Below are 13450 nucleotides of genomic sequence, written 5' to 3' on the forward strand. Positions count from 1 at the left end.
CTCTTCACACGTGCATATGCATGTGACAGAAAGACTGATTTTGACAAGTATGCTATTACACTATGAAGATGTTAACAACCTATTATGGTGAAGCATATATTGTTGTCAGCTTCTCAAAAAACAAAAACCTGTTATTGTGCTCTGAAAATAAACTTGATACTCACAAGTTATGACCAAGATACAGTATCTAAGATATCTAAATACTCCAGTAGAAATAGAGAGATAGAAATTCTCCTTTAAGAATACTAAAACATCCTGACATTTCCTCCAATTTATGCACAGAATTCCCATCCGTTTCAATGGTGCAACTGCTGTTAATGATCTAAACACCAATTTAGATGGGACATGTAACCCGAAATCTGCCTAAATTTATCCATTTAATTAGCATAATGTTAGCAAGTGTTTTAGATAAATATATCCATTTTCCTATTTGCTTCTTGAAGTAAGATTTGTAAAGCAAATCCAATCAGAGCCCACACTGAACCATAAAATACACAGGATTCACTTCCCCAAAGAGCAACAGCAGAAACTCCTGACTTTTGGTCAATCTAGAAATAGCTGCCATCCTCCCTCCTTACCCATAAGAGGAAGGAAGCTTTTTCCAAACACCGTATCTTTCTCTTTAAAATTAAGTCACTGTACCTCCTGTTGTAAATGCAATGTACTAAGGAAAAGCATTCAGAGACTGCAGAAATCAGCAATGGATTTTTATCAAAGCAGTATGTTGCTACAGCCTTTAACATTTTAAAAGCATTAGCTATGCATTCATCCTCCAGCAGCTGAAAAATCCCTAGGACTATTGAAACAGTCATATTTGTGCTATCATTTAAGAAAAGGAGAAGATAGAGTACCTGTATTGCTATCAGATATCTTTCCTCTCATGTGCTAATACTGCTTTATGACTGATAACACACATGATGGTATGGGAGACAGACAGGGTCCCTTCATACCCTAGTCAGAATATGAAAGGTTCCAATTCATCCTCTCCTTTCCTTCCTTAAAAACATCTAGTAATTCCTCCATAGGGAAAATATCATTTCTAACAGTGAAAATCTAGTGTCCAACTCTTCAATATATTACCACACCATCCAACAGCCTGACTCTGCAAAGACTTAGCCTTAATCTTCATGCCCTGCAAGTATACTCTTGATTCCAATTAACATAGAAGAGAAACATATCTGTAAGCTTTAGCAAGGCTGAGGAGTCTGGGATTAAGAACTACTTGTTTTTATTTTGACAAATATGCACTATAATCCGCAACACAAAGTATCTATGGAAAAAGTACAAATCTTTCAGCAATTCTTTTCCACAATTTCTCACCAGCCTAGCACAACAGAAATGCTCTGGAACAGGCAGAATGCTGAGAATTGGCAGAAAAATTAAGGCAATTGTTCTGCTTGCTTTCTGCAGGAGTTACATTTTGACAAGCGCACGTTTTAAATGCCAAGCAGGATCTAAGCATTTGCTTGGGCACATGCACGTACATATTTTATTCTTCTCAAGAGAAGCGAACTCCACATTCTTCACTATTCAAGATAGCCACATATTTTAATTAGAAGTTATTGGATTTTAATGCATTTCTTCTGTGTTAAGTACCTAGCTGCTTTTTTCAAACCATGATCACATTTCAGATATTCATTCTTCAAGATCAATGTATCTTAAAGACTTGTTGAACTAATAAAATACGTCCTGCTTCAGCCCATTTCTTTTCCTTGTAGTTAGTTTGTCATAACCATTTCCCACATGAGCCTTTGTTACTTAGATGATCAGCATTTTGGAATAGGGAAGTTTCATTTCATATTTAGGGATGATAATATGCCTCCTAGTAGCTTTCTTAACCTGATGTTTATCAAACTTTTTCTTAAATAAAAAGGTTGGTTTCACAATAGTTAGCTGTTGAAGTTAACTACACTGCAGACAAAAAGAAAGTTTTCCCTTGACATTCATTTATGCAATGAATACCTAATACTGCTGTTATCTCAATTCCTGACCCCTAAGAGGTATGCATATACTCTTCACTGTAAGCAAATGAAGGCTACAAAAACTTACAGAACGAGCACAGAAGTGTATGTGGTACAGTAGGGTGTGACACTGCACTGCATGGGCCACTGCATGGTAACTGCCCAGGCTCATATTCTTATCCAGAGAAAAAAATCTGGGCCACTTATTTCCCCTCATAAGACACAGCACAGGGCACGACACAAGCTAGCTCACGCGCATCCTCAGAGCATACCTGCAGCCCTTGCCACAGGAGCGTGCTGGAGTGTTCACACTCCAGGAATTCTTCTATCTTTCATTTGAGTATTTTGTACAGGCAACTTAATCCTTTTCTGAAAAGTTTATGGGTAGTCTTTTGGTTTGAACCATTCATGAAATCACTATTCTAATGAAAACAAAATTAAAGTGGTAAATAATACCATTAGCATTTTTTTAAATAAAATGGAGTCCTTATTAGTATTCCAGATTAAAAAATATTATTAAATTAGTTACAGACCCTATGATAACCCTTAAAACACCACCAAAATGCACTACAATATTCTTTTATTTAGTTTACAGAAGAGTCTATCAGTACAGGTTGCAGAAAGAAAATGTTTAGTGCTATTTACAATTTGTTTTAAAACTCTGCTCTATACAAATTTAATTCTGATCAGTATGAACAATATTTTTGTAAATCTACTGCATATAAAGCATTTCATCAAAGCAGTAACAATGGATAAAATAACCCGATTACAGTTGAATGATGCTGATCATTCGAAAAAACAATTACACAGAACATCTGTAAGAGTTGTAGACACTTAAGTACAAGAACACAATGTCAACCTGTGACTCTTTTTTTAAAGGCTAAAGCTATTTATATGGAATATTGTTCTATTATACTACACGCCAATCTATATTTAACTTCTATAGTTATGTATTTTATAAGATTTTTATTAAATATATTCTACACATATTTGTAATTTCAGCCAGGAAGAATTCCTCCCCAGTGAAAAAATATAAAATCTTTTATATTTTTTACAGGTTTAGATGAAACTAGCTCATGCTTTAGTGCTGTGCAAATTTCTTTAGCATATCAACATTTAAATTATTGATATGAAATAAAAGAATGGCATCCTTTTTAATTATGTATGCCTTCAAAAAATCAGCTTTTGATTTTAATACAATTGCAAGCACTAATACCAAATGCAGATTACATAAAGAAACAAAACTAGTACTATGGCAGAGGTTTTTCTTTTTGCTTTTTAAATTTTAATTTCTTTTGAAGTCTCTAATGAGTAAGCATGACACTGGACACTAAGGTACAGATGAGAAAATGACTGAAAAACACCAATTGCCAATATTCAAATACATAAAATTGATTAGTAAATGATGTCTTCTAACATTTATGCACAATAATAAAAGCCTATGAACTACAGGAAATTACCCCTCCCATATTAAGGCTAGGAAATGCACTCTCTGCACTTGTTTGTGCTGTCTGAATAAGCACTCAACTAATGTACTAGATAAGAGTGCACGCAGTAACGAAAGAAGATCGGTTTCATCAGCCCTCTACAGAGTGCTTTTAAATTACAGGCACATAGTTTTTTGTTTGTTGCAGTTAAAATATAAATATAGTTAGACTTGGTTTAGTTAGTATTCTGTGCCAGTTAGGCCACCAAGGTTGACTTAGGTAGAATTGACTTAAGTTTTTCCTTTGATTTGGCCAAGAGATTTTGTTTTAATTACAGATATACTATTTTCCAGTGTTGCATTATACATTGTAGGTTATTACTAGGTGTCTGAAATATTGTTAGAGATTGTTGATGAGAAACATACTGTCAACCATATTTAGTGCAAATTGCATCTAGAAAGCTTGACTGGTTAGATCCGGTTAATGGAGGTTACTGCTGTAGCAAAATGATTCCTGCTATGGAAAAGAACGCATTAACTTTTCTGGAGATTGAATTCATTCAAGAAACAATGTACTGTAAGATTATTCAACAAACAAAAAGCAGGAATTGAAAAAAAAATCAATGAAAATGTTCATAGATCTTTCTCTTTTTTTTTTTTTTAAGAAAAAAAGACTAATGTGACAGTGTTCGTGTAATATTTCAGTTCCATGGATTTACAGACAGGCTCTTCCTACAGGTGTTTGAAGCAAGGTAGGGCCTCTTCTATTCCAGCAGCATGAAAGACAAAGACTATATTACATCACACTTAGCAGGTAAAGCTAACAGGGCTTACAGGATTACACAGCAATTGCTTTCTCCAGTTTTTTCACGGTTCCTTTGACCTGTGGAGCAACAAAAAAAGTCTTGCTTACAAGCAATTTCTAAAGCAGTTAGTTTGTTCTGTGCATGAATAAACTTGAAATAAGTAGGGTGTTTTTAAATTATTTTTAGGAAAAACATTTTTTTTATTATTATTACTATTAAACACTTGCATACATAAATATGAAAATCAGGAATACTTTTCAACAATAAAAACTAAAGCCTTCTAAGGTCTGGGTACATTCCTACAGTCTATAAAAATGCTAAAATAGACAACTCATTTCTTAGTTTTCTATAAACAACATGTACAAAAGTATTCAGTTACTTGGTTCACAAGAACTACTCATGAACCATATGGACATTTCCCTACTATGAAATACCCCAAAAGCCCATAACAGTTCTGAACACCTTTCCATCTTGTTGGATTAGAAGTCTCTCTAGTTCACTGCCTACCTTGAGAGTTTGGCTCTGGCAATGTCTCTCTAGCCACCAAATGCATCACTGTTGTTTTACCAAAAGGGAGTTTTAATGCTGCAAAAGGAGAAAGGGAGATTTATTAATATAATACAGTCACCATCTTTCTTCAAAACATCCAGACAATTGAAGCTGTAGCTTTAATTGGATTAGCTCCTCTTCAAATTTTTACTGTTAAGTTTGAACTTCTTACTTACAATTATCTATAAAGGCATTTCAGACAAAAGTTTTACAGATCAGGGTCTTAGGACTTGGTAATAATCAGATAAAACATTATGTTCTTGAAGATTATGATGTTCATGTTATGAAGCTTATTCTTCCTATGGTGAGCGAAAGTAAAATGGGCATTTATGCCAAGACTCAGGTGCTAAGCATCCTCTATTCATAACGATGCAAGGAAGTGGCTAATTCAACCACTACATTGTTACTCCTGAGACAAAACAAAAAAAAACAAAAAACAAAACAAAACAACAAAAAAATCCCAACATCACTGAGCAACCACCGCAAGACAGATTCTCCTAAAATATATTTTTGTAAGTATCATGCAGTTTTTCTGAACTAGGTCTGCACCTTGAGTTTTAATATTAACCTATGATGTATCATGTGAAAAACCTCAAATTTAAAACATTTAAATCATATACGGTATTTCTCCTTATGTTGCTTATCTGAGTTTTATTAACACAAAATAACAAAATCAGATCTTTCAATAGTTTATTCTGCTTATTGTTGAAACTAAAATAGTTATTTTCATATTAATTATAGCAATACAATGCTGAATTTATGTTTTTGTCACTGTGGTATAATATTTAGCAAAACTTCAGGCCTCCTTGAAATAAAAGCATTCATTATTATTCCTTTTACTGATACTTATTGCCAGTTTCAATATTCTGAACTTAAGCATCTTCACATAATTTTTAGGAAAAGTTATTTATAGAAGTTTTACATATTAAGTTAGCTTTGTTCCCCCTCTCCAACTCATAGACTAAGCATCTTTCTTGTCTACTGTTCCTGAGAAATATATGGTAAAGATGCCTATATAGCTTTTTTTTTTTTAAAACTTATAGAAGAAAAACAAAAGAGACTTAACCTTAATATTTCTCTTAAATATACAAACCATTCTGCCTTAAATTGAATCTGAAAGGAGGAATTCTACTCAAACTTTAATTTTCACATACAGTGCACCATGGCATTTAAAAAGAACGTGACCAATAAACCTGAATGTGACCAAAGAGAAAATGCCTCTTTCTTCATTTCAGTCACTACAGCATAGATCCTGAATTGGGAGGTGTGGGGGGAACCTAGTACTTGGTGACTATGTATGTTCAATACAGGTCTAGCTACAATACTGCTTTTGAATCATTTTAATTGTCTATATATTTGTTTAGAAAATGCAAGTTATGATTACAACACAGGTGTAAGCATATGGAGGGATGAACAGATACACAAGCTTCTTTGAAGTATTTGTACTTTGGGAAGAGCCATCTCTATAGAAAATGAGATCTGAAAGTTCTTAGTCTACTTGAAGAACGGTCTGTGCCTGCAACAAGGAGCTATTGATAGCTGCAAGTCTGAAAAGGATAAAGTATTTTAAGTACTTGATTCTTTGATACAACTGAGAACTCTACAAAGACTATATTAACAGTCAGTTAAACTCAATGTAAAGGGATTTTCTTCATTACACAAACTCTTAAGAAGCCACTACAGAAAGATCAAAATATTACAAACTAATCACATTACAGGTATCTTACATAATATCAAGACACTTGAGGAGACTTGATTAGTGAGCTGTGGAGATTAATTATTTACAGTAATCAAGTAAAAGTATGCTAATATTTCAATTAATTCATTTCAGCTAATAGTTTGCCTAGCTCACACACAGGTTCTTTTTAGCAATTTCTTCTTGCTTTGGAGCACAAGAAAGAGTACCATCAGTGATGCTCAGCGATCTTTTCCTGCTGCCTTCTTTGTTCTTTCATGTCTTTCTCTCACTTAAACTAAGTCCTTATTTAATTCCTTTCCCATCTGTTTAGTTCTATTTTTATTACAGATTTTCTATTGTCAGAATTTCCTTTTCGCCCTCTTTTTTGGTGAGTATACATGTGTGGGAGGTGTGGTTTTTTGTTGTTGTTTTCCTCATAAGAAAGCAAAACATTGCCTATTGCCATTATCTAACTGGAAACAGAGAACTGTCAAATACAGCATGACCTCCCTATTTAATACTATTTCAAATGCAAACGGCAGACCAGATGAAATTTCCTGTTGGAAGCTGAACAACAAACTCTGGCGCGCTGACTCCTCAATGCTTCGCACAGACAGGAAGCAACAAAACAGTGGGGCTCAGGCACCACAGGCAAGAGCAACATGGCAGGCTTTACAGAGAAGTCGCTTTTCTTTGACCACTTCCAATGCTGTTAGCTTTCTTGTTCTTGCAGTGACAAACCATTCAGAATATGTATTAAGACAAGGTGGCAAAAGACACGGTTTCTTTAAAATATTTTTTTCACTCAAAAAACAGTTTTTCTCAACAATTTGTCATTTTTTTTGAGGCCTCTCCAGTTTCTAGGACTCTCAGATTCATAAGATTTTACATGGAAATGTGAGGTAACAACTAGAATGCTACAACGCTGTTTTTTAAACATGATTGAAAGTGTACTCTGGGGGAAAAAAAAAATCCGTTTCCTTGGAAACTTTTGTTTCATGAGTTGATAAAGTGTCTTTCAGTACACAGTAAGTCCAAATTCCAGTCAATATTTCCTGATCACCTAAAGCAAATAAAACACTAAGTGCTGTAATTCATAGTTATAGACTGATATAAAAGCTTAAAGAAACTGTATTATAAGAGCAAAAGAAACTAAATGTTGTATTTAACAAGGAATTCTATTTTTTCCTTTAAAAAAAAATACCTAGTTCACTTAGGGTTACATCAAATGAATACCACAAATTGAAGTAACAGGCTTTTCAGGCTGCTTCATGGGTTCTTGTTCCCCTTTCAGCTGTATAATCTTACTCCAGATAAATTCATTAGTACTGAAGTAAACCAATGTTTTAGGGTTTTTTTTTTTTTTTTTAAACAATAGAGCAACAAAAAGGTCTTTGAAAAACACTAATATACATGTAAGATCCTCAGGGTAAAATCATTATGATTAAATTGCAATGCTTGAATGATTAACAAGGAACTAAAATGCCCTGAACACAAGTATGTGTTCAAAATCCATAGACCTGAGTTAATGCAAGAGTCAGGAGCATGCAGCTATTATTTTTCAGCATAACTCATTAAACAAACATTCAAAGTTGCTTGTGATTTAGACAGATGTCAGTAAAGGAAGCAAGCACTGGTGATCAAGGGCAACACCTAGAGATGAATGGCAAAGAAAATCCCATTTAGCTATCCTTGCCTGGAAAATCTAAGGTAAGGCACTGTAGTCACAGAGAGGATCCAAGACTAACACATTTGTTTTTCAGCCCTACCCCAACTACTACTTGCTGCACCCATTAGCACCATGTAAACATGCAAATTACAGAGTGAATAAAAATTTCAGAGTTCATCCAGCTGAATTTACAATGATCTTGTTTGTATACAGAGCAACATTAAAAATTGATTTATATGGAGGGTAGATGTATTCTAAAAGTACATCACCAGCCAATATCAGTAATGTTGGAAAGCTAATCAATGGCTGTATTATCCCAGTCACTTTTTAAAGGAAAGATCCCTGTAAGCGGTCCACAAATATTCCTTTTAGGTTTATCTTAGCTTCAAAAACATTTCATTAGTGGTTTCATATTACATTCTCCTCTCTATATTGCACTCAAGTACCAAAACCCATGAATTTATACAATCTGTACACAGAGAATTATGTTTAGACCATCACAAAAAGAGAAGAGAGTCCCATTTTGTTTAGACGTTGATATATTTGATATACTAGCAGCTTTTATCTATAAAAAGAAAAATTATTAATTGTTACAATTTTGTTTCATATCTCCAGTAAAAGGCATTAAAAAAAATACAATTGTAGGAAAAAGCACGCCACAAGGGGGCACAGTTGAATTGCATTTCCTTAGCATATAAAGTAAAGCCATTTACTTTTGTTTTCGCATAACTATGTGATTGTATCCCTGGGAGAGCACTGGACAGCAAGAATGCTTCCCCTCATTCTCATTCATAGGGTGTCTTTCTTCATTGCACTAAGATTTAAAGTATTGTTTAACCAATTATCATAATCTTTACCCAACATTTTAAAATACTTAGATGTTTATGCAGTAGCTTGCCCTACAAGTGCAGTGTAAGAAAAATGCAAGAAAATATTCCATTTAGAAAGACAATAAATACAAGCAGTATTGCTGTTCCTTTATGCAAGAAGAGACTTAACTTACCAGGTGATACCTTCCAAAGCCTAACAACCAGCTATAACAGGAGGAAAACAAGATGAACCAAAAATAAGACACAATATGTCATTCTATGCAGTAGCAAAATAGTATATAGTAAATTATATTGAGATCTTGAACCATAAAGTAGTATTTATTCTATTTTAAATAAAGATCTCCTCTGCCTAGATAATCTGTATAATAAGACTTATTGCCATTACCTCCTAGTGTGACATTGCCATGAAGAAACCTCCCTTGATAAATAAGCCGCAAGATATTTGGACTGCTGACCTGCTCTTCTTCCCAATCTGAAAAGAAATAAGAGAATTTTCACTGTTACACAGTAATAAAAATATCTTCTGTTATTTTTCTCATCTTTACCCAGGAAGAAAACTAAGATGACTCTTTCACATTAAAGAGAGCATAGCCTGAAGATTCAGAAAGAGAAGCACTCCTAAAATCTATTCTTAAATTTATCATTTGATGTTGGGCATTAAAACACTTTATTTTATGCTTGCAAGTATAAGTGTTATTAACTTTTTTCACAGATAGCTTATGATACTTAATGCTTATACAAGTCCTTCGGAAAACATTTTGTAAAAGCAAGTTGCTTCCTGTTTACATTCAGACTTAATATCCACTTGGCTAACGCAGATTCCCAAGCCATACCAGTCATCACCAGGTAATTTAAAGTAGGATTCACAGATCAGAGAACTGACAGTGCTTCTTCTGCAGGCTGCTCAGCAGTGTTCAATGGTGACTAGATTCAACCAGTTAAATGTCCAGAGGGGGCAGCAAACTGAGCAGCCCCAAACAGTCACTATGGACAGACTGAACAGAGAATTTGACTCTCTCAGAGCAGACATTTACTGATACATTTTAAGAAACTTCTCAAAGAACAATCTGTATATGTTTCTAGGTAGCAAACAGTGATTCGGAAAAGGCAAGCATTCATTTTCCTGTAATGCATTTTCTATAATGTTTAAGCTGTAATAAATCATTTATAAGCCTAAAAGACCATTTCCTACTCTTTTTCTGTTCTTTGTCACAATGTGAACAATAAATATGCACTTTGCTTTCAGAATAAATATCATAAACTTTAAAATGTTGAATTTAAATTGGTTCTCTGGGAATACAATTATCTTCTGTTTCTTAGCTGACCACATATCTGGTACCAGCTGTTCACAAATGTTCTCCTTTTCTGCTTTTGTAGTGTTTATATACCAAAATGAATATTCAGCAAGGGATCAGGACAGACAACAGAAACCAATCACTTTACTCAGAACATACAATTAACATACAGACAGTGGCAACTGGCATCACAAAAGGAGAACTGAAAAGGGGAGAAAGGGAGGCATTTAAAAGAGGGGGAAAAACACCACACCTCCATCACTGTGGAAAGTGCATGAAGAGGCATCTGGTGAGGAAAAGCAAGCAGGAAGAGAGGAGTGAAACAGTCTCCTGCAGCCATCGCGGGCTCGGTCACAGCGGACCCAGGAGAGCGAGCAGTTTGGCAGGTGTGCAGGGCCCTGCGCTGGCACGGCTGGCAGCAAAAGCAAAAGCGCACACAGAAGCCGTAATATTCCTGGGGGTTGTAATGTGCCAAGTTCACAAAATTAGACAGCCAAAGCTATTTGAATTTCAAACACTTCCATTCCTTGCCTGATTCAATTGTCTTGCAATTCAAGCAAGTGCCATTTTTGCTATGCTGTAAAAGGGGCGAAGTTAAGGATCAGAATTGTCACAGGCGTTAGGATAAACTATCTGTTGGAAGACACCAGTAATTTTATTTTTTGTGTGTGTGCTTTACAGAGTCTGAACTCCATCTAGACTATACTTGTAAAGAAGACATGCTCAGCCACCTTACAGTACTAGAATGATATTAATAAAAAAAGGCAACCAAAAGAAAACAGACTATATTTTGGCACAAGTACCTCATGGTTAACCTATCACCTTGTCTATCCTTTTAGATTTTGCTTCTTGGCCGACACTAAAACATTTCTTTTTGGGGTGTTGTCAAATTTTAAGTTTCTCTGATAACCAAATGAGCCACTAAGAAAATATTTACCTATTTTTTAAAAGTCTAGCAAATGATCACTGTAGGAAAAGAATTCAATAACAGTACTTAGAAGAAAATTGGGGGTGAGGAAGGAAAGAGGAAACCTGCCAAAATTGTACATATGAATATAAACAGGATATTTTCAACTAGGTGTGAGGAAATCCTTATTTAACACGGGTTAAACCAAAAGAGGAGAGTGGAGGAGAGGTTTGGCTTAATCCTGCTGACATGTGACACTGAGGATGTATTTCATGAATTTTTTCATTTTCTCCACAAGATTCTGACAAGTCAAAATAATGGTAAAAAACAATCTTTTCATAGCATTATTTGTATTTCAAGGAAATTTCGTCCTCACCAAGATTTCTCAGCCCCACGTTAGAGAAGAGCACCCTCGCTCTGAAAACAGCTAGCTGGCTAACATATGTGAAAACCTATAGCCTATTCTGAAGTAGATTTTTCCCCAGTCTTTTAAGTTGACACTATTCTTCTCTCCTTGGCAATTAAATATTCATCAAGATTTGGAGTACTCCCTTGGGATACTAGATACTTGAAATGAGGCTTCCATGGCCAGTCTTACTTTTCCTTTTCTTCAGAAAAGAGACTTTAAAGTCTGGCTTTCTTCCCAAATACAAGCCTAGAATCTGGAACCTTCAGGTTTTTCACAGATTGGGAACACTGGATGCTGTTAGAAACACATTCAAATGACAGAACATTAACTAACTTTCAAATATATGGCAATGCTCTCATTCTGGTGTTGTTCTGTTAATCTAAACCATCGCCATCAAAACTGATGACTTTACTGTGGTCCTTTACTAGTGTAAAAGAGAGTCAAACTAAGCTCAGGCTGCACACTGATTTGTAATCACTTTGAGGTGATGATCGCTCACATTCTTCATCTGTTTTCCTATTGTAGTATGAAATCACCTTTTGTTATTATTATGATATACTTTCCTTCATAATTTAATATCAGTTAATATATCACTTCATAAGTCTAAAATAATGAGTTTGAAGTGTTCCTAATTAGTTGTTCTGACACAAAGTGAAAGCATAAAATAACATTAATTTCTGAGCCTGTACTACAACATTCTGCCATGCATATAAACAGGTACAATACAGGCTTCAGACTGCAAGACTGTATTTGCAGGAATATCCTTCAATAAAATAAAAACAGTTCTGCCACTATTAATTCAGATAAAGGTATAGGAAGAACATTGGATCATGACAACTGTCTTCTGCTCACACTAAAATATGTACAGATGCTACACTAACCAGATTTCTTAGAATAAAAATGTTGCACATCTATATCTAATATTTAAGAGGACTATGGACCTCCTCCTTCCATTATGTATTTTATTAAATATATAATTAAATATATAATGCTACATCAGAGCAAAACAAACAAGAAACCAGCTCCCCTGCAACCCTTTTCTTCCTGGCCTCAAAAGAGGTCAGTTTAAGGCCTAAAGTACAGATTAGCAACACTTAACTTTCTGGTATGAATTATCATCCATTCTACTTCTTTGACAAAGGCACCACAGAAATAGATATTACAATGTTTCAGTTTGTGTAAACAGTAGACTTTTTTTAAACACTGAAACAGTAAACCAAATGAAGTCCTGTACCAGAGGAAGAATTTTTTTTTTTCCATCGTATGTAATGCTATGTCTCTGTTTTGGCTATTTTCCCATGAAATCACAGTCAGGGAGAACAGAAGCACTTTGTTTTTGTGGAACTATTCACATATTTGATACACATCTTAGTTTTGAATCCCATTTTCCAAAGTTAATATTCCTGCATAACAATAAATATATTCCTATTAACATCCTCACTTTCCCTCTGTCTTTTAACGCCTCTTGTAATGTTCTTTTATCTTTGCTTTTTCCCTGGAAATTTATCATTATTACAGATCCTTGCCAAGATAAGGTAATAAGTAATAAGTACTTGAAACTCAACCACACTATTGCATTCCTGTGACATGCCATATTTTCCATTGGCTGTCCTCACATAAGAGTTTTGATAACTCCCACAGTTCAAGTCCTCCTCACAGTTACTACTAGATCCTCTACCAAAATTGATCAAGAAAAGGGACAGAAGATTTAGGAAAAGAAATAACTTCAGTTTGAAGAAGCATTAGTTTAGAGGTAAAGTGGGAAATAGTCAAAGCATCTAAAATTCTGCATAATCAAAGAAACAGAGAAGGCAAGAAGAAAATTATATTTCTATATAAATCTATGCCCAGATACACAATAAATATATTTAATTTGAACGTTCAGAACAGAGATAAGTTTATGGGCACTTCAGGCTGAAA

General features: G+C 34.6%; 1 protein-coding gene across 2 annotated transcripts in view; it reads right to left on the reverse strand.

The window, feature by feature from the left end:
* Positions 1 to 2524: 2524 nt before the first annotated feature.
* Positions 2525 to 13450, reverse strand: part of UBL3 (ubiquitin like 3) — a 63250-nt gene continuing 52324 nt past the window's right edge. For both annotated transcript variants that reach the window (XM_067290870.1, XM_067290859.1), the window contains 3 exons: positions 9305 to 9391; positions 4701 to 4778; positions 2525 to 4270 (listed from right to left, as the gene is read on the reverse strand). In XM_067290870.1, the coding sequence (XP_067146971.1) occupies positions 4218 to 4270; positions 4701 to 4778; positions 9305 to 9391 (218 nt within the window). In that variant the 3' untranslated portion in view covers positions 2525 to 4217. The remainder of the gene's footprint in view (positions 4271 to 4700; positions 4779 to 9304; positions 9392 to 13450) is intronic.

This window comes from Apteryx mantelli, chromosome 1, assembly GCF_036417845.1.
Source record: "Apteryx mantelli isolate bAptMan1 chromosome 1, bAptMan1.hap1, whole genome shotgun sequence".
Classification (NCBI taxonomy): domain Eukaryota; kingdom Metazoa; phylum Chordata; class Aves; order Apterygiformes; family Apterygidae; genus Apteryx; species Apteryx mantelli.